Source organism: Tasmannia lanceolata, unplaced genomic scaffold (genome assembly GCF_043159265.1).
Source record: "Tasmannia lanceolata isolate RefF3 unplaced genomic scaffold, GAP_Taslan_0.1 ptg000018l, whole genome shotgun sequence".
Lineage (NCBI taxonomy): Eukaryota > Viridiplantae > Streptophyta > Magnoliopsida > Canellales > Winteraceae > Tasmannia > Tasmannia lanceolata.
Window position 1 is genome coordinate 15,666,768 of NW_027518695.1, and position 24,848 is coordinate 15,691,615.

At 37.0% G+C, this 24,848-nt stretch overlaps 1 protein-coding gene across 1 annotated transcript; it reads left to right on the forward strand.

Moving 5' to 3' along the window:
* Positions 1–779: 779 nt before the first annotated feature.
* Positions 780–19,301, forward strand: SAC8 (SAC domain-containing protein 8). The gene is made up of 20 exons (XM_077358576.1): positions 780–1,116; positions 4,007–4,081; positions 4,785–4,912; positions 5,028–5,119; positions 6,250–6,307; positions 8,592–8,648; positions 8,763–8,796; positions 9,119–9,199; positions 9,287–9,393; positions 11,459–11,545; positions 11,629–11,706; positions 13,174–13,238; positions 15,268–15,366; positions 15,499–15,598; positions 17,562–17,670; positions 17,763–17,835; positions 17,947–18,040; positions 18,536–18,622; positions 18,857–18,923; positions 19,015–19,301. Exons 1-20 carry the CDS (start codon positions 954–956, stop codon positions 19,140–19,142), a joined length of 1,782 nt encoding a protein of 593 aa, XP_077214691.1. The 5' UTR covers positions 780–953; the 3' UTR covers positions 19,143–19,301.
* Positions 19,302–24,848: the final 5,547 nt, after the last annotated feature.

A 24,848-nucleotide genomic window follows, 5' to 3' on the forward strand; every position in this document is an offset into this window, starting at 1 on the left:
CGGTGCTCTCGCTCTGCTACACCTCGCTTCGATATGGTGGCCAATGTGTGGACCGGGGTGGTCAAATGCTCCATCTGGTTGTGTAGGCAATCTACCCGCTCCTCTCCTTGGCCTTGGTTCAGCAGGAGAGGGGAGGCGTGGCGCTTCTCCTCCAATGCGGTTAGCGCCAGTGGGAGGTGCTAAACTTAGGGTTTATCTCTGGTGGTTGATCAGGTGTTCATTGGTATGATGCTAAGCTCTCTTTATTCGGAGAGACTCTATCGAGCCCCATGGTGGGCGCCAATCTGATGATGACCCTATCCGAAGTCTGGTACAGATACCGTGAGGGAACCTGCACCCATAGACAATAGGTTAGGGACCACCCGGAGTTAAATTCTAACTCCGGAAGAACCCTCCGACACTCAAGTCAGTAAAGAGATCAACAGAATGAGAGCTTAGCGATGGGGGAAAGATGTGATACCTGAGTTGGGAGAAGAGGGCTCCTATTTATAGGTGAACATTCTCTATCTCGTGATTCGGTGTAATGGCGATGTGTTGCGATGCTATTCGTTGAGAGGTAAAAATGACATTCCATGGAGCTAACTGAACGTCTTGATTTAGACTACCTCCTAAAAGAAAAGAAAAAATGATAAAAAAATGTACGAATACACGGAGTGACTGACTAAACTAGGTGGAAGTGCCTTAATTAATAGATGAGAGTGGGTGAAGTAAACATTATTATATACTCATTGTGGGCCATCTGGCTAATAACTACAACATGATTGGTGCATAATCCATTAAATATAGGACATTTTGTAATTTTACGTTGCGTGAAGTCGATTCCTCAAAACCAGTTTTTGAAGCAAAGACTGGTTCTAAAACTCCCCTTTAATTTTCTGATTTGCTGAAGCAAAATTATCTTTAGATGTGAGATTTTAAGCTCATTTGTAGAGAGAGAGAGAGAATCTGAAAAAATGGAGGAGAATAAAAAAAGCCCTTCTGTGGGATTCAAGCTCTGCAACCAGATGCAATTGGAGGAATTCCCTGACAAATTCGTCATAAGATCTATGGATTCCGAATCTCATCATCAGGATTTCTCTATCGGTCGTTCTGATGGGATTCTCAACCCCCAAATCGGTTAGTTTTCAACCCAAATCTTATATTTCTTTCTTTGATTTTAGATTCTGAGTACTATTTTTTTTTTTGCTTTTTCTGGATACAATCTGTTCTGTTATAAGTATAAATGATTATTCGAGACCTCTCGACTTGGAGGGTTCTCTATTTCGGAATTTTTAGACTGGGGTTTTACACCTTTAATTGGCTTGCATGGTGAATTCTGTGTTGATTTACGCCTAGTAGGTAATAAATTTCATACTCAGACATGACTCTTGCCCTTTGCCACTGTCTGATGTGTTTGATTGTGTTACGTGCCTAGATGGTTCCCACTATAGTGGAATAAATTAGTTTGGATTTAGAATATATCAGATCTTCTAACATCTGTTCATTGGATTACTTGTACCGTGGATTAGGAAGGTAGGGTAGATTAAGCAACTTCCATTTCAAAAAAAGGGTAGATTAAGCAACTAGGATTGATTTTTATCATAGTTGCCAGAAACTCCTTGGGTGGGTGGGAAACCTGTTTCCCCTAAAATGCGTTTCATGTGGGCCCCCCTAAAACTCGTTTCCCTTGTTTCCGAAACGTTTCCGAAACATGATAAAAAAAAAATGGATAAGTATTTCCTAAACACATGGGAACATATGAGAAACTTTTGTAAATCATGTGTGAGACATGTGATAAACTTATGCAACACTCGTAGATAACACATGTGAAATGTGTAGGAAACATGCGTGGAATAGATATTAATAAAGAAAACAATAAAATATATGGTAATAAAAATAAAAATAAGAAAAATTCATGTAGAAATTTGAAATTGTGCTTGAATACTACGGGCTGGCTCCGGCTCAAGTAGCGCCTAACTCATGGTGAAGAGGCACAAGGGCGGGGGTTGGATTTACATTAGCCAGCGCCCAGAGGTGAAAATGATCACTGGCATTCCCTCCTCGATACACTTGTGGAGGAACCGGTTCTTTTATGTGGAGGACAGGGAGTCCAGCGAGCCCTGGCCGGTTCCTTTGAAATGGGGCACCCCGGACACAGCTGCGATGAGTCGCAAGCCGCTTCTCGAGGGTGAAGATGCGAGGACGCTTGCTTTGCTTCGAGACTTGCTGGACCGCGAGGGACCCACCGACTGTTCGGACTTCCAAGGGGAAGAGATTCTCGTCGGGTTGGGCCTTAGTACGGCGATCCGGGCGCGTACGTGGCTAGTCTCGTTTAAAACTTATCTTTCCTCTTTTTCCCTGCTTCTGACTGGTTTCGTTTTTGTCTATCTTTCAGAGATGTAGCAGCAGTCTTTAGTTGATAAAATGAGGAAGGGGGCCTTTGGGACGGTCCATCAGGGCCAAAAAAGAAAGACCGTAGAAATGGCGAGTCCGGCGCCCTCTCAGGCCACGACACCGCCTGCCACGACACCACCTGCGAAGGCACCGCCTCCAATTGGTTGGGATGTTTGTACCTAGACTTCGTCCAGATATTAAACGAGAAGTCAAGTGTATCATCCTTGCACGATGACAACAGCTATCTCTCATACGCTGGTGCAGGAGGAAAGACTCAATGAAGATAGTTGACGTGCGTATGAAGGCTCTACTACTCGGCCCGCTGAGGGGGTTTGCTTCAAGAAGGTCCCATTGAATCCACGGGTCGTAACATGCATGTGAAGCGATTGAAGGAAGAGGAACTCAAGGACCGAATGACAAAGGGGCTATGTTGGCACTATGATGAGAAATGGCATAAGGGTCATCGTTGAGGACAAAAACGATTGTTGATGATCGAGCTAGCGAGTGATCCTGACGACGATGATGAGGGATAAGGATGGAAGAAGTGTGACTATGATCAGCAATCATTGTATGAAAAAGCTAGTGCAAAAGGAGCATGATATCTTCCCAGTGCAATATAAACATTTAGAGTTTATTACTAATCAACCTTGACGACAAGATTGAAATTAAGGGCGGAAGAATGTTAGAACCGATTTTCCTTATTTAGATTGTCTTTCCTTATTTATTGTATTTCCATATTCTAGTAGCTTTCCTTAATTTCCTTTTCCTATTTTCGAAATTTATGTTTCCTAATTTACATTCCCCAATTTCTATATAACGGAGATGTCGTATGGCTATTCAGGAAGGAATAATCACATTTAGTGTAGTTTGCGCATTGGAGGTTGAGTTTCCTCGAACTATCTCATTGGAGGCTTGATTCCTCGAATTAACTCACCATTTTCCTCTTTCTCTATTATCTTTTCTTTGTCTATCATCTTCTTCTTTATTTTCTGTTTTGATAGAATGGTGTTCTATCAAGTTGGTATTAGAGCAGCATGATTCGTCCTCATATCGAAGAAAATCGAAGAAATAATGGATTACTTTAATCCTAACCACTGGTATAGGACCACATTTATCCCCCCGGATTGAAATAAATACAGCCTAAAATAGTATCCATGTTTTTCATTGTAGTGTACATCGAAACCTACTTAAATCTAATGTAAAAGTTAATAAAAACCACTAAAAATTCTCTTAAATCATAACGATCCAATCTGCCAATATAAGTGATGAATGGATCCCTGTAGGGCCCACTATTGACAATAGGATAAGGTTCTGATCTCCTTGAGGCCTACTTTTGGGTCTTAATCGACCATCTTCTCCCAATTTATCTTTGCTAACTAGTGCGATTATTCACAAACTTTGCTTGTGTTACTTATCAACTCCCTAGAAACTCAAATACCTTTCTACAAGTAAACCGATTGGCCAAAACTTTTACTTACCTTCCATTGCTATAAAACTTGGTCCTTGCCACTAAAAGCATCCAAAATAAAATCAAAAAATTTTAGTGGGTTAACTTCAATGTCTTATAGATTCTTTTTATTGATCTACTATAATGGAAAATGTACTAATTTGTTACATTTGTCATTCTATGCAGGTGATGATTGTTTTGGAACTCCTATCAAAGTTTCTACAATTTTTGGAATTGTTGGAACAATTAGATTACTTGCAGGTAAATTTTTGGTGTCTCCATCAAATTTTTGGGATGGTTGTTGACAACATCTAGACATGATTTACTAACAAATTAAAAAAACTATCATGGATCCAAAAGGAAAAATGATGCTCTGCAATTTTTATCGTGCCGGAGTTTTAATTGGTAGAAGGTTGCAAAACACAAATGTTTAGATTAAGGCTGTTTGTGGACTCTTGAATGACTAATCCATCTTTGATATTCCTTTTAGATATAATGTTTATTAGTTAAATATGGTGATGAACTTATTGCTCTCTTGAGATATCCTAGGTCACACTCTTTTGGAGTTTTTAATTGGTAAATGATTATCAATGTCATTCCATTTTAAAAGAAAAAAATATTATTAATTTCATTCTTGGTTCTTTGGAGTTGCAACAATTTTTTTCAATGTATCTGTGTAGCCATCATTTCTGTAAGTATTCCCGCGTTTGCGAACTTCTGAGAGTGAAAATTAGCTATTATGTGCTTAGCAGAAAACATGAAAAAATGGTTAGGTATGTTGGGGATATATTATATGTGTACTTGCATGGTTAAGTTTACTATGCTTGCAGTTTTATTCTGGACTTCATATGCATAAGCTAGTCTTTAGACAGATGACGAGGAAATGGTGTAATATCAAACGTGTTTCACCTAACCACTTTTGTTATCTTGATTTTTTAAGTCTGATCTTCTTATTTTGATCCAGGTACTTACATACTTGTAATAACTTCCCGCAAGGAAGTTGGCAGTTATCTTGGTTTCCCTGTTTTCCGAGTAACATCTATGAAATTCCTGTCTTGCAACACTGCTTTAAGGCTTTCAGCATCTCAAGAAGTATGAGTTGTTTATCCCTTTTCTTGGTACTGAAATCTTTATCTTTCTTGATAGGAATTCTTGGAACTCTTGTAATTATGTTGAGTAACATAAAATGGGCAATGATTTTTTGTAGAAGAGAGACGAGGCTTACTTCATGAGTCTTTTGAGAACTGTGGAATCAACGCCAGGGTTGTATTACTCTTATGAATCAGATCTTACATTGAAGTAAGTCATTTTATTATCTTGACGATGTGGGCCAGCATTTGAGTGTCTACTTTTTTACGGAATTTATCTTGGAACCTGGGTCAGCACCGTAAATTTTATAAATAAAAGAAAAAATATATAAGAGGGGGACATCCCGCTTTACCTCCAAACCCAAAGAAAACACCACAGTTATAATATCGCTCTAAAGCTAGCAATTCCTTAAATAAGTACGAGGCTACGAGCCGCTTCTCTAGCTCTCCTAGGGAGCTGATACTATGATTATCCATAATAATAGATGCATAATTTTTTGACATGTCAGCAGTTGGTTGTCTTCTCTGTACTGGTGGCAAATGGTAGTATTCATTTTCCTTATTAAATTATCAATTTCCTGCCAATAGTAAAGAATCAACTAGGGATACTGGTCTTACCTTGGATGATATTGATCAACACTTGGCTATTCAATTCAATTCAAACTCCTTGGATCCCCATGGCCTTGCAATACCTAAGGCCTTCTAGTACCTTGGATGATAGTAAACAATCAAGCCGCACGCTAAAGCCAATGCAAGCAAGTAAAACCACACTAACAATCAATTGAGCTGAAAGCACTACCCTGCAAATAACCCACTCCTAGGATCCACAAGGCTAAGAAACCCTGTGAGATTGCTCTGATACCACTTTGATGCAGCTATCAGAGCATCCCTGTGCCACTTACCCAGCATCACCAGGATCGATAGCTTGAATGGTTGAACTGCTTTCTCAATATCTTCCTCACTGAAATAGATAGTTGGTTCGCCCAAGGAAGTTTTTGACGGATATTTGACATCGATTTGCACTGGAGGAAGGAAAAGCTTGTTGGATAATACTGCAAAATACGATTTCTTTCCTCGATCTCATTTTTTTTTCTGAGTTCTGTCGAACCTCCCCTCCAGTAGGAGGTTCCCCTATGGCTGCCGTGGCCACATCTCTTCAGTAGACTGAAATAGAATCTTCCTGAGGATCAAATCTTTAATAGAGACAAAAATCCAAGAATCCTACAGTACAGACCTCTGAATCCACGAAACTTTAAAGTAGTATAAGTTGTATTCTATACTTACTAGTATCTTTAATAAACTCTGGCAAGTAGTATAAGTTGTATTCTGAATGTCTTGCAGCTTACAGAGAACATGCAAGTTAACTGAAGGGAGGACCAGCAAACCACTTTGGAAGCAGGTTTGTTGTATTGTAGAATTATACTATTCTCTGTAAAATAGAATGTTACTTTAACAGTTCGGTGCAACTCCATAAAACTTGAATGCCTCAAGCAGTTCTCATTGCTTAAGGAAATATTATATAATTCTAATTCTTATTAATATTCCCAATACACAGGACCAATGCTTGTGATGTTGATGCATAAAAATACATGCAAGAAATTATGGAATTGAACTTGACCACTTGAATCTGCGAATGGATTTCTTTGTTTGACTGCTCATGCATGTCAATTTTGTGGATCCTTCAATGATAGCTTTCTAAAGGCATCAACTACTTGACGAGCATTGTGAACTTTTCAAGTTCTTACTTTTATTATGTAATCCTTTCCAAAATGAAGCAATATCTACTTCCATATACTTATATTCCCGATGAAATGTTGCATTTGCTTACATATGTGTGTGTGTTTACACTCTCATATTTGAATGTAAATATGGGAGTGTAAATATCCCCGGAGAGAGAAGTCAGCGTGCTCTCAGTTGCTTCAATCTATACTTCTGAGAAAGCAAATAGGTAGGCTTGTTCTTTCTCACAGCTATGTCTTGCGTCTCCCACGGGATTCGATGAAACTAATCTCGTCATATCAACGATTGAGTCATTAAGGTTTACTTCATTCAGTTTTCTAATGCCGCATTTGCTCCCAAGACCCTATGCAAATTTATCTACTGCTCCAGTTCCAATGATATAAATGGGGAAGGGAAAATGGTTTGCAGTGTCTAAGTCAGATTGAAAAGATAAGATAGCCTTTTCCGAGTTCAGTGCAGTTATGGAGATGGAAAGCCTGTTTTCGCCATACTACATATACGATAATAACCCCGTCTTTCAAGGGATTGATCGGAGATGACTTGAGCAAATGAATAAAGCAGCCTCGGAGAGAGGAGACGTGCTTGACCCGCCCCTTTAATCCCATACACCGTTTAGAGGGGAGGGGGAGGGGGAGGGGAGGGGGTGATAACAACATTATTTTTTTCATTTCAAGTCCTCCCAAAGTAAAAAGGGTTGTGCTATGATGGAAGACTGTCCTACTGAGCGGAAGTTTAGTCACTCCAACATTGACGTGTTGAAATTCCGGGGGATGGGTAAAGGTATTAGATGGAATGGATGTAAACCGGCACTCGTATATCTTTAGAAGGGTATGATGCAAATGACTATTGCAAAAGAGTGTCATCGTTGGTGCGCCTCATTAATAAACAATTCATTTATTTGCTGAGTGAACTATTGCGGGGCTAATGGCGAAGGGATGGGCATAAAGGTCGATCCAACTAGAAGGGAAAAGTGAATGACTTATTTATGGCGCAATCGAAAGTACTTCTGTTGGTCATGGGCGGGAGAAAGCTTCAAGGTAAAGAAGATCTTCACGTATGGATTGAGTTGCGTTAAGCAGCTAAAAGTGTTCACCGTGTCTATCAGTCATACAATCACTTGTTCTTTATCCGACGCCTGCACTCCAGAACAAATGACTGTTGAAAGGAAGAGATGATCTTATGAAGTTGATCTCAGGTTTGTCAAGGCAAGGTCTGTACCTTTTTTCCTTTCATCAAGGGTATACATGGTATTTCTCATAGAGATGATATAAGGGCTTTAATAAAAGAGCTTTCCCAATTGTGGGCAAGACTCATGACTTTTCTTAGTCTCTTTTCTCTCTTCTAAAACTTCACAAAAGAATCCTGTCTTATGGGGCTTCTTTTATCATCTTAACAATGAAAAAAGCAAAGCTACGGTTTTTATGTAATGAACCAAGCATAAGAAAGTTTAAATGCACCAATGCAGAAAATTGGTTGATGGAAAGTATTGTGCCATACATATTGCTACAATATGGCTTTCCTTTAAAGCATCAAGTAGAAGAACATTGATTGTCTTCACATGGTTGAAATAGAAATTGGAATTCCAAAGTGATGCTTAGGTTGCAAGATATCTTGCTAACACTTCTGTTTTACGGATAAGTTTCTACTTGGTACTTCAAAAGTGGGAACAACTATCATGCTTGAAATTATTGGCCTTTAAATCCATTTACCTTGTTACTGTTTCCACCTCTCTAGCTATCTTCTATGTAGGCCATGTATTACTAGATATTTACATATTGATTGCATATTGGTAGTTGAAGAGTTTTCTACTTGTTCACTGTCTTATTCTTCAAAATTACTCCTGTGTCTTTGAGAGCATGTTTTCTATTCTTAAATATAATGTTCCACGTCTTCGATATTTTTTTGCATAAAATTCATCAAGTTTTAGTTTTATTCCCTCTCAGGCTGACCCTCGCTTTGTTTGGAACAAAAGTTTAATGGAAGAACTTATTGAGTGTAAGGTAGATGTTGATTCTTCAATTTATTATGTTATGATCCGTGGGAGAATTTGGATGTTAGAGATCAGGTCAGTTGAACCATTGTATTTTCTAATGCTGTATTTGTGGTAATTGCAGCTTGATGCATTCGTCATTCCTTTGATACAGGGAAGTATCCTAAAGCTTGTCATTAGTTATGCTTTTCCAGAAAACTTTCGAAGATTGACATCACTGATTCATTCTTATGAGAATATATATATAGGGAAATGATATCGGTACGCCCTTGTTTTGATAATGGCACTCTATTTTATATTTTGTAAAAGCTGTTACAATTCCCAAAAAGCTATCGACAGCGAATCACAGAAGTTTTTAATAAAGCGAGGAGTGGCATTATCCAACCAAAGGACTGCAGGTAGCATTTCCCTATACATTAAAAACAGGTGAGCTCGAACATATTGAACATTTTTTAGTGTTTTGACTTAACCTAGGCTCAGGCTTTCAGACTGTTCAATTCACACTTAAAAATTCACCTGCCAAGATTACCTTGATCTCAAGGAGGTGTATGCGGCGCCTAGGTATGTTGGATGCACTAATTTTGATGGTTATGTAGGAGCAGCTTCGATATGGTTGATTCGGGCATTTATAATATGGTGGAATTTCAGGAACAAGAATGTGGAGAAGAGGAGCTAATCTTGAAGGAGCCACTGCTAATTTTATTGAAACCGAGCAACTCTTGGAGTTTGAAGGCTTTATATTTTCATTTTTGCAGGTAGTTCTACAGAATTTCAAGCGTATTAAAACTATACTCGCACACTTTAACATATTAGCACACTACTGAAAATTCAAATTTTATTTTAAACGGACAATGTCTTGTTTAAATCAGTCATTCCATTTTTTGTTCCATTTGTTGATAATATATCTTCCCCTTTGCATACCATATTGCTTACGTTTTTTTGAAGTTTTGTCTACCCTCATTTGATTACTCAGTTGTTGGGACTCTTTTGATGGCCCGTTTCAAACAGAAAGCGGCATCTGGATGTAATTAATCTCCTTTAATCACATGACAAACCATCCATGCTTAATAAAAACATCACATGCAATTAATCTCCTTAATCTGTCCCTCCTCCTACTTATAATACTTCCTTGAACCAATTACATGAATGCTCCTTTAGGATAGTACAGTAGCTATGGGGTATTAAAGAAACTCCTCTCTAATTATATACACTTGATGTTGTGTATACCCTTCTTACAATGATATTTCCATGTCTTATATATACACCCAATAAAGGTGTATACAAGTCATCTATGTTTCACACTCTCCCTCAAATTGTTGTACTGGGTCATGAAGCATCAAATTTCCAATCAAAGATATATGCAAGTTGATTGCTGAGGAAACATATGGTAAAATGATACAGCCTCTCGAACAACGTTGTTGTATATGGTGACAGTCCACCTCGACATGCTTTGTATGCTCATTGAAGGCCGGATTTGTTGCAATATGTATCACAGTTTTATTACCGTTCAAAAAATGTATCAAATTTTAATTTTCAGCATAGAGGAGTGGATGGAGGTCAACTTTGTACTAAAACTAATTCAGATTTTCACCAGAAACTGATTTTGGTAGACTCATGGGCCAAGGAAGAGTTTCACTGGAATTCAGCGCCAAAACTTAAATTTAGCTTAGGAAGTGCTCACACATGACCGTCAAGTCATGAACCGGTTCAGTAACTTATACTGTATGGGCAGAACCTTTACACCACTCCTTTGCACCAAAAGAACTGAATTAAAGGTACTTTTATTGCAGTCATTTTGAATGGCAAGCAGATCAAGTTAGGACTGGCCGAAACAGTAGCACTTTCAATTTAGATCAGATCTAACTGAATTGATATGATAGTTCACAGTGTCGGCTGAGAACAGAACTGAATTAACATTCAGTTTCTTTTGTCAGGAATGATGCCAAGTCTGCAGCAGGATTTATTTGAGGATCTTAAAGCAAATGGAGTCGACACAGGGGAGACCAAGATGATGCGGGGGAGTTTTGAAACTATGCTGCACATTCCCCGCATACATCTGCACCCTTCTAAGTTTATCTTAAGCCTAGTAAAAATATTTTCCCAATCGAATCACATAGTTTAGGATCCAAAACCCTAATTTTCACCAATCCTTTTCAACCCTGTTGTCTCTTCCATAGATCAGTCCTACATAATTTGGTATCATAGCTGCATGCATAATGATCCTTCCATATCTGTCCTCCATCACCTGGCTTCTAAGGATCTAATTGGACAAGTCTTACCTACCTTCTATGTTGTCAATTTTCCCACCTAGTTAAAATTATCGTTCTTACAAGATGGATGAGAAGCTTATATCTATTTTGTTTGTTTGATACATCTTCATGTGTTTGCTTATAATCAGGATGAGCAAGAATGAAATTGATTCTATAGTCTTGTTTTCCCAATCCATGAACTTAAATTTTATTTTAAGAATTAAAGTGAGGCTTTGAATGATAATTTTGTATCTGAAATGTGTTCATTTACATGCATCCTTAAAAGAGATAGGCAATGTAGGATCTGTTTTAGGGAGATTCTTCTGAAATATCAAATGCTAAAATCAAATTTTCATCTTCTGTTTCATACCTTTTTTATGTATGTTGATTAATTGATCTTTTGAAAAATGGTAAGGTATAATGTCACTAACTCGAGTGGCTTCTGAAATTCATCTGTATTTTTATTTTTTTTGGAATTAAACTAAGTAAATTCTAGCATGTAAATTAACACTTGGGAAGATTTAATTTTTTTTTCATACATAAATTATGCTCGTTTCTATTTCCTTTTCAGATTCGAGGTTCAATTCCACTTCTTTGGGAGCAAATTGTGGACTTAAGTTATAAACCCCAACTTAAAATAATTGATCATGAAGAAACAGTACGTAAATTGCTTTGACATATATTAGTTGATTTTGTAGTGGAGAACATTCATTATATGTACATCTAATCGTTTGGTTGTAGCCAAAAGTTGTGGAACGCCATTTTTATGATCTTACACAGAGATATGGAGAGACCATAGCGGTTGACTTAACTGATAAAGTAAGGTGTTTATCTTCACATTTTGCTTTACATTTTTCGTTCTGGATCGATCAGTATGTTTTATATTCACATGTTCTTTATCATTTTGCTCTGGCTTGACTTTTTCTTGTGGATGGAACCTGGTCTTAAATTTCACAGTTCCTCTGAATGAGTATAAGCTGTTGTTCTTTCTGAAAGGAATTATCTGTGGCTTCAATTTTGGGTGAACTAAGTAAATTACTACATATTAACGGCTATCATTAATCTTGAAATGTGACTTGTTTCTTTTATCATTGCTTCTTGCTCGCCTCCCTAAAACTTTCTTTCATTCCATCCATATGAACTCTTAAGACTTTTTTCTCATTCCATCCATATGCACAAATCTAAGACTATGTTTCATTCCATATGCATTATCTTTCATGAAAGTTTGGATTTTGATTGTTGCCGATAGTATTCAATTTTATGACCAATTAAAAGTATTGAATTTTAGGACCAATCGTTGGTTAGGTGTCTTATTAATTATTCGAAAATTTTGCACAGAATGCCGGATTTGCTTCCATATAATCTTTGGTTATGTAAGCAATGATTTCATCTCTAAATCTTTAAAACAATTGTCTAAGCAAAGAAAATGCCAGAAAATATTTGTTCTGTTTGCTTTCAAAACTGTAAAATGAGATTGCCTCCTTTATTTCTTTTAGGTCCATTGAAATTTGCAGATCTAAATGAATGATGCAAAGAATAGCCTATCATATATATTCTTGTTCTATACCCAATTACGCATAACCTTATAATCAGAACACCCATTTCATGTTCTTGTAGTGATTTGGTTATTATGTAATTTCGTGTAAATTTTCTTCCTTTGTATGTATGATCACTGTCTGTTGCTACTATTGTTAAACATTCTTTATAGCCTGGCATGTTTATAGATTTCAATTGCATTGATTTTCACTCTCATATTGTATAAAAGAAAATAATTAAAATTTATGTGATTGAGTTCACTTATACCCTAATGATGACGAGTTCTAGTATCTTACATGAAGGTCAGGAGGTCACAGTTTCGATGATCATGCAAAGAATAAAGAATCTTCATTATAAGCGTAGAAACAGGAAATTTAGTTGGTTTTCCTATTGTTGTCATGTTATCTTTGATTTGCACATGTGGTTATTGTTGGAGTGGACCCATTCCGCCTTTCGCATCCTTCCAATCATCATGTCAGCCATGCATTTTCTGCTATAAGTGGACAGATCTTTTTATTGATTGACTCCTATTGGTGACTTCGGCACAAGGATTTTACTGAAAGCCCTCTTCTTTACATAATGTCGTTGGATATTTTTGTTTAGGTCATTGGATATTTGTGTGTTGCATAGCTACATATGAGTGAGCAGTTCTTATGACTAGTATCATTCAATTATGACTTCTGGATATTCCATACACATTGTTACCTTGTATTTTCTTTATCTTAGTCATTTTTTTTATTGTAATTGCAGCACGGTGATGAAGGTCAGCTAAGTATGGCATTTGCTGCTGAAATGCAAAAGCTTCCAAGTCTTAGGTGGGTTCCATATTTACGGTCTTATTCATATTTTTTGTGCATATATTGAACAGTTTGACTCTCCTAACCATTTTCAATTTATTGTTCCATGCATTGGTTTTGGAATGGTTGTTGACTCCAAGTTAGTGTAATATGATTAGGACTACTTAAATATGCATTTTCAAGTGAGCAATTTTTTTAATAGATAACTTCAACATAAGTTATGCTTCTGCAAAGACTGCCTCAATTTATTTGCATTTGCAGGCTACTTGTGTCATTTGGGTTTTTCAAGCAACCTACCCTATAACTTTCTTTGTTCTTATGGGTTGAATTCCGTGTAGTAATTGAAATTTATTATTCTACTACTCACATTATTGTATAAAATTAATTATTCCAAAGGAACAAACAGTTATCTTTATATCAGAATTTTACATGACATTGGAGAAACCTCTCTTTCTATTTATAATTGATGAAGAAAATGTTCCATTAGAGGGGATTGATGGTCTTTGTTTTAGGTAAGTGTATGCGGGCATCCTTTATTGCACCTATTCCCAGCAAAGACAAGGCTGATCATCCCGCTGATTTCCAACCTATCAGTCTGGTGGGTTGTTTGTACAAATTACTTGCTATTGTCATAGCTGATATGATGAAGAAACTGCTGGGCAAAGTGATCTCGCAAAGGCAGAGTGCCTTCATTCTGGGTAGGCAATTTAGAACCGGAAGTGTACATCCACACCAATTTAATAAAACCTCTTCTCGCAGGAGGGAATTTGACCTCAATGTAGTTTATGTGTAATTCTCTTTTCATGCATATGAAATTTGTTGTGAACAAATTTTCATTGTATATCTAGCTAATGTTTCTAAAAATAAATGTATTATGATATTCGTTCATGCCTTGGAACATTTCTATGGAAAAGCCATCGTTCACTATACCTGAAATAGAAGATTTTATTGAAGAACAAAAGATACTATACAACCAGAATTGGAGGCCTAAAGCATAGGCACTCGAAGAAATGAAACTAAATATCATGCATACAATAGCACAAACAATATTGATACAGTTAGCACCAAAGTCTGCTAATTGATCTACCACTGAACTTCCCAACAAATATTGACCAATGAAGTTCAAAGGCCACAAACATATCATCTATTTCTTGGAAAAGTTGTAATGTTCTCCAAGACAAGGGACTCCATCAACCATTTGGTTATTAGAGAAGAATTGTCTTTAGTCCAAACTTTCATAAGGTTGAACCAAGTAAGGAACTTTAAGCTAAACTGTGTCTCTTTTGTTTCCATTTTAACGACATCCTCCACAATACCAACATATGCTTGAATAACTGAACCAGAATAGTCCATTTCCGCTTCACCAAAGCTATACTTCCTAGAAAATCTCCATAAAAACCTTACTAGTGCCAAAATTTAGCTTTGTCCAGCCCTACTGGGATTTAGCCCATGCTTCCCTAAGCCACCAAAGATTTACAAAGTTCATGCACACACTAATTCAATCCTGAATTAGGTTACATGGAGAAATGTGCCCTTGAAGAACTAGGGCTCAGGGCTCAGGGCTCTTTCCATAAATTCCCTAATTGTTGAATTAATTAAACCCCTAGACTTTTATGGGAACTTGAGAAATACCTCATATTGATATAGTATACCACTAATACACTTACGATTTTGATTTTGATATGTGTTTCGATTTCGGCATGCATTTCAGTGTGAATGAAAATAGAAACATATTGGTCGTTTCATGTCGGTTTCAGTGGAAATCTAAAACCATGCAATGAAGTTTCGATTGCCTTTTCTACTCAATTCAAAGTGTTCTTTTTTTAATAGTTTCCAAGTGTTCTATTTCTTCGTACATGATATATCTACATGTTATCACTCAAGTTGGTTACGAACATAGCAGGTTTAGCACCTATTGTAGGTGACTAGCATAATAGTGTTGCATTTTGACCTTTTCATTTTCATTTATTTTAATTATCTCATTCGATTCATTGCTTTGAGCAGCTTAGTTCAGTTCTAAATTGATCTTTATATGACTGGGTTGCAGATATGTCTCTTTTGACTTCCATCAATGTTGTGGCAATGCAAACTTTGATAACTTACAACTTCTCTTTGATCAAATTTCTGATGATGTTGAAAAGCAAAGGTAGTCAAGTTGTGTGAAGAATGATTTTCATGACAGTTCCTACATAAGACTTCTTCAAGATGTTTTACAATTTCAAGGTATACTGGTTACAAGTAATCCTGTTTTTAATTCATTATTGTTCCAGCTGAGCAGATATTTTCTAATAAACTCAGAAGGGCAAATACTCTTGGAGCAGAAAGGAATTACTAGAGTTAATTGCATTGATTGCCTGGATCGTACGAATGTTACCCAGGTTTGTTGAAATGATCTATGGCGATGTACTGCTGAACCTTTTATTCTTAGTTCCTTTTTCCTTTAAGAGGCTGTTTTGGATTTCCTTCCTGGTGCATGTGAAAGCGATCCCATGTTACTACAGCGGTATATAGCATGGGAAGGTTGTAAAACCCTAGAATGTGATAAAAGGTTCGTTATTATCAAGATATTTGTTATTTCTCAACTAGGAGCCAGATGAAACTGCAAGCATAATTAAGAGCAAATGAAAAATAAACTACTTCAATTCAGAATGCATTCTTACTGAACTTTTATTAGAGAGCCCCTGCATGACTTTTAATAGGTCACAGTATATATAATTTTTTATCCATAATAAATGTAGGACTCGAGATTGGAGAATCTAATTGAAAATGTGACTAGATTCTCCTTCTAAATGCCGTACCCAGGCTTCCTGCTGATAATGGATGGGTAGAGTTCTTTTATAAAAAATGGACCTAGTTATTGCCAGTTATAGATCTATACTTATTTTTTTAGAGGCTGTGGTGTTGGTAGTCATGGTAGTGGGAGAAGAGGAAACTATTGTGGTCATGTTTCATTGGGACTCGTGTACAGGAGGCACGGAAGTATACTCATTGTGTCCTAACTCCTAACCAATTACACATTTGACACTTGTTTGGATTTACATTGCAAGCTGACATGAGCCAATTACGTATCTTGAACTCGTCTCAGTAATCTCTTTCCAATGGTAATACAAAAACTCCCAGAAATAAATTATCAACAATTATCTTTCAAAAAAACAAATAAATTATCAACAATTGATGAAAAATTAACAGACCTCTTAAGTTTTTTTTTGACTTTGAATGCCACTTATGCCAATATTATTCTTATTGCGTTATTTTCTTCTATCATTGGCTCCCTAGGGCTTTGACTTAGGAGCCTCAAACCATATTATTGGTGACATAGCTGTGTTCTCATTGTTAAATGTCTTCTTCATCTGGTTTTGCTTCCCTATTAGATGGTACCACATCTAGAGTTTTCAGGGTTGGTACTGTACATCCTGGTTCTAACATCATTTTGTATTCCTTTCTCCAAAATTTCCCTTGAATCTTATGTCTGTTAGTAAACTCACTCATTCTCTTTATTGTTATGTAATGTTTGGTCCATCAAGTTGTTTATTTCAAGATCTAAAGAAGAAGACGAAGATTGGTGGAGGTTGTGAGTTTATAGTTCTATAATACTTTACTGAGGGCATCTCAAGTATTGCACTTCAAGCTGAAATTCATAGTTCCTTCATTGTCATCCTTGTCATACTCAAGGTGTGAAGTTTGTGGGGTGAATTTTCCTTCTATTCTAGAACATAAAACTATTTGGTTTCTTTAATCTATTATGATGCTTGGGGTCCGTGTAGGATTACAAATGTGTTTGATTTATATTTATTTTGTTAAATGTTAGTATGGTCATTTACGATTGGCGTGGTTTTTTTTATAATTAAGGTTGTTCTAGGTTATTTTCTATTTTTAGGTCATGTCATATGGAGGCTTAAATCAGTTTGGATTGAAAAAGTTCGTTTTGAGTTTGTTAAAATGGATAAGGTAGGAGATGAAGAAGGAGAGGAAGAAGATGGTATATGTGGATGACATTGTAATCTAGGTGAGGGATTTCATTTCAAATCATTTCCCAAACCTCTTCCTTTCTGAATTGCCTTTATGCTTCCACAAGAACCTTCCATCTGAAAACAAAAGTAACAAAATTCCATGTGTATAATTGTTGGTGCTCTTGGTGTTTTTGTCCAATGCTCTTATTTGTTCCAAATCCATTCCATAAGTGAGCTACTGAGTTTGAAACTTATTTATGTTGACTAATTATTGGTTGATCAAACTATTTTGTATCTTAGGGTGGAGTATATTAGTAAGTAGCATATTCCTGATTTAGCAGGTTGCATGCATATCAATCTTAAAGTCGTACACATCTTAATGCTTACACAGAGTTATCTGGCTCGGAAAGTGTTGAACTTCCAGCTGCATAGGGTAGGGTTGCTTTCTTCAACCGAATGCATATCCATGTATGCTGATATTTATGAAAAGTTCAAAATATGTAAGTGGTTTCCCATCCTATTTGAAATTTTTGCATGCCCGGGTACTTAAAATCTCATAGATCACATGATAAAATGTTTGCTGTTCTGGTAGTGTGGGTGGAGCACGGTGACGAGATAAGCCTGGAATATTCTGGTACACATGCCCTGAAAGGAGACCTTGTCAGGTACCTTCTGAACATTTTTTCTGTGCTTTTGAAGTCATGTATAAATTTAATTTTCAGCCCGAACGCTAGTTTATTTCTTCCACTAAATATTCTAGCTCCTCAATACTGCAGATTTGGAAGGCAGACTGTGTCTGGACTGATCAAGGATGGGATGAGTGCTCTTTCACGATATTATTTGAATAATTTTCACGATGGCATTCGACAGGCATGCTGCATTTATAATTTTCTATGTTCTATTTTCTCCATTTCCCATGATTCTGCTATCCAAATGCCTTCATAGTTTAGTAACTCATGCATTCTGTTACTTCGGCATTCCTATGGAAAGATTAAATTTGATGGAATTACCCAATTGTTATGCCTCTCTGAAGCTATGCCCAAAATATCTCCGAGATTTTCAAAATATAGCGATTTTATCGTGACATTTTGATAAAAGGACAAAATCCCGAAATAATCCCAAGAATTTAAAAAATAGCGCGATATTTTCATTTACCATGATAATATCACTGTATTTTTTTATTTTTTATTTTATCTTAATTTATATATATATTTATATATTTTTTTAAACAAATTTTATTTATCGTTTTTCCCCGATATAAACCCGAAGAAATAAAACAAATTTAATATATCCTGTGATTTTCCCTTGCCGAGAAATTCCAGAGAATGATATTTGTGACATAGCTCTGAAAACACTTAATTTCAGGATGCAATGGATCTCATCAGTGGTCAGTATACTGTCAGCCGAAGTAATCCTTCACCATTCGAGCTTAATGGGTTCGAATCATTTTCGGTAAGTAATATCAAGATCTGCCCTCTGCTGAATATCAATGAAGTCATTTGTGACCATTCAATTGCATTTTCAAGTTATGGATGGTTACTTCACCTTTATAATTCTGTTTAAACTATTAGATTGTTTGTTTTCTTCCATCATTATTGTTCATTGGCTCCCATTGGCAATTGATTTATGGCATCATTTCCTCTTATATGTGCCCATCTCACATGGAACTGATGAAAAATTTCGCAGTATCTTCCTGTAGCATCTGCTTTAGTAGTAGGTGGCCTTACACTGACGACATTCACACTTAACCAAGGTATCATCACTCCTTATTTCACACTTCTCTTAACATTTTCCTATAAATAACTGCAGAGCAAGTGATTCTGTTTTTTTCTCTCTCTCTACAGTGGGACGCCATGTTCACCATTTCGTTTCTTCGATACTTTGGGCTGGTTTGACAGCTGGGGCAGTGGCTGTGGTGAAAGCTAACGGGAGGCAGTTCTGCTCCAGGCCTCGTTTGTGCCATCTTCTGTAAACTACTTGTTTAGGTAGAAATCTTTGAACTCTTTCTATAACAAAATCAAGCGCATCATCAATTTGTAATTTGTAAAAAAATGTAAGGATTTTAATTTGTATGAATCCTGCAGTTATATTATGATAATAACCGATTAATGGACGCAAACTACATTTGTCACATGCTTTTTCCTATCAGAATTTCAGTCAGTGCACTATCTGCTCCTTCAGAGCGGAAGTACATTTTTCAAGGAAAAAAACTCCAAAAACTCAACACCCACATTAGCTCCATTATGTTGATAAAGAAACCCACATTTGCTCCCTTGTTTTAATGATTTAACACTAATAATCTCTCTTCATTTTGATAATGACACCGATCTTCACTTGAATTTTTTACAACCAGATGCCCATTTTTTCCAATCCGCCTAGCCTAGGTCACATCACTTGACCACACACCTACGCTTTCAGGTAAATAGTGTTAAAGGAAAGAATTGTCTATGTACCACATGAGACATTCCAATGGACCCACATTTATATCTCTCTATATCTCTAAGGTGGGTCCTAGAAATTTCAAACTTGCTGTATGGGTGAAATTTAACTCACTCATTACCCCCACTGAGAAGGTGGGATATTGGAATTCACGTGAACATATATTGGGAAGGAAATGACTTCTAAAACGGGATTTTTTCATTTCGTGGGGAATTCACGTGAACTAGTTTTTGGTGTGTGCCCCCCACTAGGTTTTCGTGGGGAATTCACGTGAACATATTGGAATTCACGTGAACAAGTTTCACTCATTGTCCCCACAATGTTTTTTTTTTTGCATTTCATGGAGTTTCTTGTCTTCTTTCCCATGTGTCACAACGTAGGATTTCATCTCTATTTCCCTAAAGAAATCTCCTTTCTTTCCTAACAACCACTTTTTGGGTGTGTGCCATGTGAAATGTGAAACTGATCTAGTTCGTTGGTCTCACTTGTGAGCACAAGTTTAGTCCTTTGTTGTTGCCTCCTTCATTGAGCATATGATCCTAGCCCCTTGATTCAGTAAGCCTTGTTAAGGGTTTCACCCGTAGTTAGCAAAACTCCGTTTTAAACTGTGTTTTCTTGAAGAAAAAAAAAACATGTTTTATTGGTGTGCTGTTTAATACTCTGTTTAACACTTACAATGAAAAGAACTCCGTTTTTTTTAAGGCAAACATTTTAAACGTTTAAAACGTGTTTTAAATGGTTTAAACATGTTTTTTTTTTTTTTTTTTTTTTTGCCAACTTTCCAATTTTAACCCCACCATATTTTGTAAATGAGTCAGTGACAAAATTTTAAACTCATTTTCTTGTGTTTCAGTGTTTTTACTACATCTTTTTGAACCAATATTGTATTAAACTCGAATGGAAAACACTTTGAAAACAGGATTCCGTGCTGAAAATAAGAAAGGGGATGGACATGACTGTTGATTTGACCTTTTTAGAGGTGTATTACTGTATTTATTGCTTTTCTGGTGACTTGAACCCCCTTCTTTTGTCTTTTAGTGGACGTGGCTCCATTAGTTGATGCCCTTTTTTTCCCGAAACGGATTCCTGTTTTCCTAGCAGCTCTCAACTCGAATTGTTGCCATCCCCTTTTTTGCCGATAGAAAATTAAACCATTGATTTTTCTAGGCCTTGATTTTACGCATGAGATCTCAATTCGGCATGGGATCAGAATGCCACTTGATCACCGATAGGTGTTCTCTGCTCCGTATGGATGCCAGAATTTTTTTGGTTCTTGGGACTTTGGTGGAATTTCCGCAGGAAACCCACGTTTGGTTGCTAGTTATATAGTGGGCAAAAAAGAATCCCACAAACCAAAATAACCCCGCACGAAACCCAAAGCTGGAAGAAAAATCCCAGGAACCAAAATAATCCCGCACGAAATCCGAGGAACCAAAATAACCAAAAGAAGAACTTTTGTCTTCCCAACAGTTCAAGCAACTCGCTCCTATGGGCTTGTTTCGTAAACTTGCTCTTAGATTCAAGTTTCAACTTATCGTTGGGAAAACACTATTTTGTGGGTCATCTCATGATTTCAAACAAGATTAGAGCGAGAGTGCAACCAAACAAATCCATACACGCCACATGGCATGGGAGGGATAGTTTTGCCATTTTAAGGAAAACATCGAAGAAGAAAAAATCAAAATTGCTGACGTGTGAAGAGGCAATTTGTTCGGTTCCACTCTCGGTCCCCAACTTGGTTACCAAATCATTATCATTATTCTTTTATTCGTTCAACGAGACACCCAACTCACACAACCTTTAGTCTGTTATTTATGTTGGAACCCGGGTAGAATCCACCCTTCAAAACTAGCAGTTAAGGGGGGAGTGATCAAGCAATCCTAAGCCATTGAACAGAAGCTTGATAAAATGCATTTTTTTTTAATTATCAAAACAAGGTAGTGCAAATATCAATAGCCTTTATTTATATTTGCTATTTAACACTTCGTTTTATTCTCAGGCTCTCTACTTAAAGCATTATTTGAGAGCTTTTGACAGCTTTTAAATAATGTAAAACAAGGTGAGTTCGCCTCATTATAAAAACATCTTCGTGTGAATATCCGTCTCCTAACAAAATGGAGATGTAAAAAACTGTGGTTCTCTATCGTAACACGTTCACAAGAAAACAAACAACAAGCCTAATTGGTCTTATTTGCAAATAAAATTAGGGCCCAGTTGGATGCCGAGAAGATTTTGATTTGGATTTCTCATATTTGCAGCCCATTTTGCGTTGTGATTTGGATCCGGATCAAATCCTTTGATTTCTAAATCAACGAGAGACTGACAGTGAAAAAAAGTCAGATTTCCAAATATGTTGTGGAAATAAGTAATTGGAAATCCACAGATCTGACAGTTTCCTTCACCCTCTTTGCTCCTCAACCTCTCCCCTCCAGTAGGAAGTACCCCCTTTCTTCTATGTCTCCCTCAACATGAGCTGGCGGATCTATTCATTTTGTATTCAAAACTCAATTCCAAATCCAAATACAGAATATGAGGTATCCAAACGGGCCCTTAGGGATTTGCTTGGCAATTTTGCAGAAAGCCATTTCGCAGTGCACTTTTGCAGGAGAGAACTGGCACCACATGTTGGATATTTTAAAAGTATTTTATTGGGAAAATTATTAAAAAAATGCAAAGTTTTGTCTAAATTGTGAATAAAGTGTAGTGATTTGAAAATTATAAAAAATGTGTTGTCAGGTGAGAGAAGATGGCTTTTAGGACAAATATACCCCTCATAATGGTTCCGGGGTATAAAATGTGGTTCCCTAATGGTTCCGGGGTATAAAATGTGGTTCCCTAGTGGTTCCGAGGTATAAAATGTGGTTCCGTAGTGGTTCCGGGGTAGAAAATGTGGTTCCCTAGTAGTTCCGGGGTATAAAATGTGGTTCCCTAGTGGTTCTGCGGTATAAAATGTGGTTCCGTAGTGGTTCCGGGGTATACAATGTGGTTCCGTAGTGGTTCCGGAGTATAGAATGTGGTTCCGTAGTGGTTCCGAGGTATAAAATGTGGTTCCCTAGTGGTTCCGGGGTAGAAAATGTGGTTCCCTAGTGGTCTTGGAGTAGAAAATGTGGTTCCCTAGTGGTTCCGAGGCATAAAATGTGGTTCGGTAGTGGTTCGAGGGTATAAAATGTGGTTCCCTAATGGTTCCGAGGTATAAAATGTGGTTCCATAGTGGTTCCGAGGTAGAAAATGTGGTTCTGTAATGATTCTGGGGTATAAAATGTGGTTCCGTAGTAGTTCCGAGGTATAAAATGTGGTTCCCTAGTGGTTCCGGCGTATAAAATGTGGTTCTCTAGTGGTTCCAGGGTAGAAAATGTGGTTCTCTAGTGGTTTCGGGGTATAAAATGTGGTTCCCTAGTGGTTCCAAGATATAAAATTTGGTTCCCTAGTGGTTCCGGGGTAGAAAATCTGGTTCCCACGCCGGGCCCGTACGGGCCGGGTCACCCGCATGTCACCCGGATTTTTGCCGTATTTTTTAAGATGTTTTTGGGAAATGTTATCCGCACTACCGTATTTTGATGAGGACACTCCTCACTTTATTAAAAGTACGGTATGGCCCGCACCATAGGATGATCCAAACCGTCCATTAGATGGGCTACAGCCTAAATAGGTTGTGCCCCAAAAAGCATTTCCATAGGTTTATCCTAACCCTCTGATCAGAATGTTAGAGGGTTGGTCCTAACCCTCTATAGATCGGAGGGTTAGGATCAACCTATGGAAATGATTTTTGGGACACAACCAATTTAGGCTGTGGCCCATCTAATTGACGCTTTGGATCATCCTATGGGGGGCCATACCGTACTTTTAATTAAATGAGGAGTGCCCTCATCAAAATACAGTAGTGTGGATAACATTTCCCTTTTTTGTATGGGAATTTGCTAGCCACCTTTGCCGAGGCAACTTCTCGGCTTGCGGCCCATCCTTTGATGCAAAGATTGGCACAAGTAATATGGGTGCAAAGGTGGCTAGCAAAAGCATAATTGCAAAAACTAGTAATCATTACTTGCAAAAAATAGTAATCATTACGGATTTGTGGGAAGTGCGAAGTTTTAAATGAAAAATTACGAAAAAATGAAAGCAAAGTATTAAAATTACGAAAAAATACCAAAATGATGCACTAACATATGACAATTACCGAACTACAAAGTTTGACTGTCTTCCGTCGGAAGTCCGAACGTTTGTTCGGAAGCTAGTAGAATAGGGATAATTCCAAAGATTTTTATTTTCAAATTGAGTAAAATTTCGAAGGATAATAAGGATATACATTGTGATTTTAGTGTCATGCAGGCAACCATAAATTGAAGCTTGATTTTGATGTTTTAGAATAAAAAAATGCAAAGAAAATGGATTTATCTTGAAAATGGGGAAAACAACAAAATTCAGTTTTAAGCTCAAAATTCATTTTCTTTGCATTTTGTAACACTGCTTCGATAAGTTTATCATGAATAAACTCTGATGATTGCCAAACCCTGTTGTAAATGGCAACCTTCAAAACCCTTCCATGGAGTTTTCCACGTTAGAAAAGTCTTGAGGAAGAAGAAGGTGGTAGGTGAGAAGGTAATAAGTGTATAGGGATAGGTGCAAAAAGGTGGAGAGAAAAAAGAGGTATGAGGGGTATATTTGTCCTAAAAGCCATATTTTCTCACCTGACAACACCTTTTTTATAAATTTCAAATCAATACCCTTTGTTCACAATTTCGCATAAACTTTGCATTTTTTTAATGATTTTCCCTATTTTATTTTGTAAAATAGAAAAATAAGATTTTTCAAAAAGACACTTCCTTTTTGTGAAATGGTATTTCCATCCAAAAGAGACTTGTTGCGAAAATGTGTTATTTTGAATGAATGTGTATTTTCATTTATAAGGGTGCCTTCATGTCTTTTTATCTTCTATAAAAGAAGGTTTGGGATCTCTTTTTCAACAGGAGTTTCTCATGTTTTACTCTTCTGTATTCCTTATTTTTTTAAGGGCATAGTGGTTGCTTTGAACTTGGGATACAACCATTGTTCCTAGTGTAGGCATTGTATCCTCAGGACTTATTTCCATGGTAGCCACCTGCATATATAAGTGGGGAAATTATAGTCTTTAAGAGAAAGCTTTGACTTGCCTTGCATATATAAGTGGGGAAATTAAAGTCTTTAAGAGAAAGCTTTGACTTGCCTTGCCTACTTCTCTTTCTCTACTCTCCTCTTTCTTTTC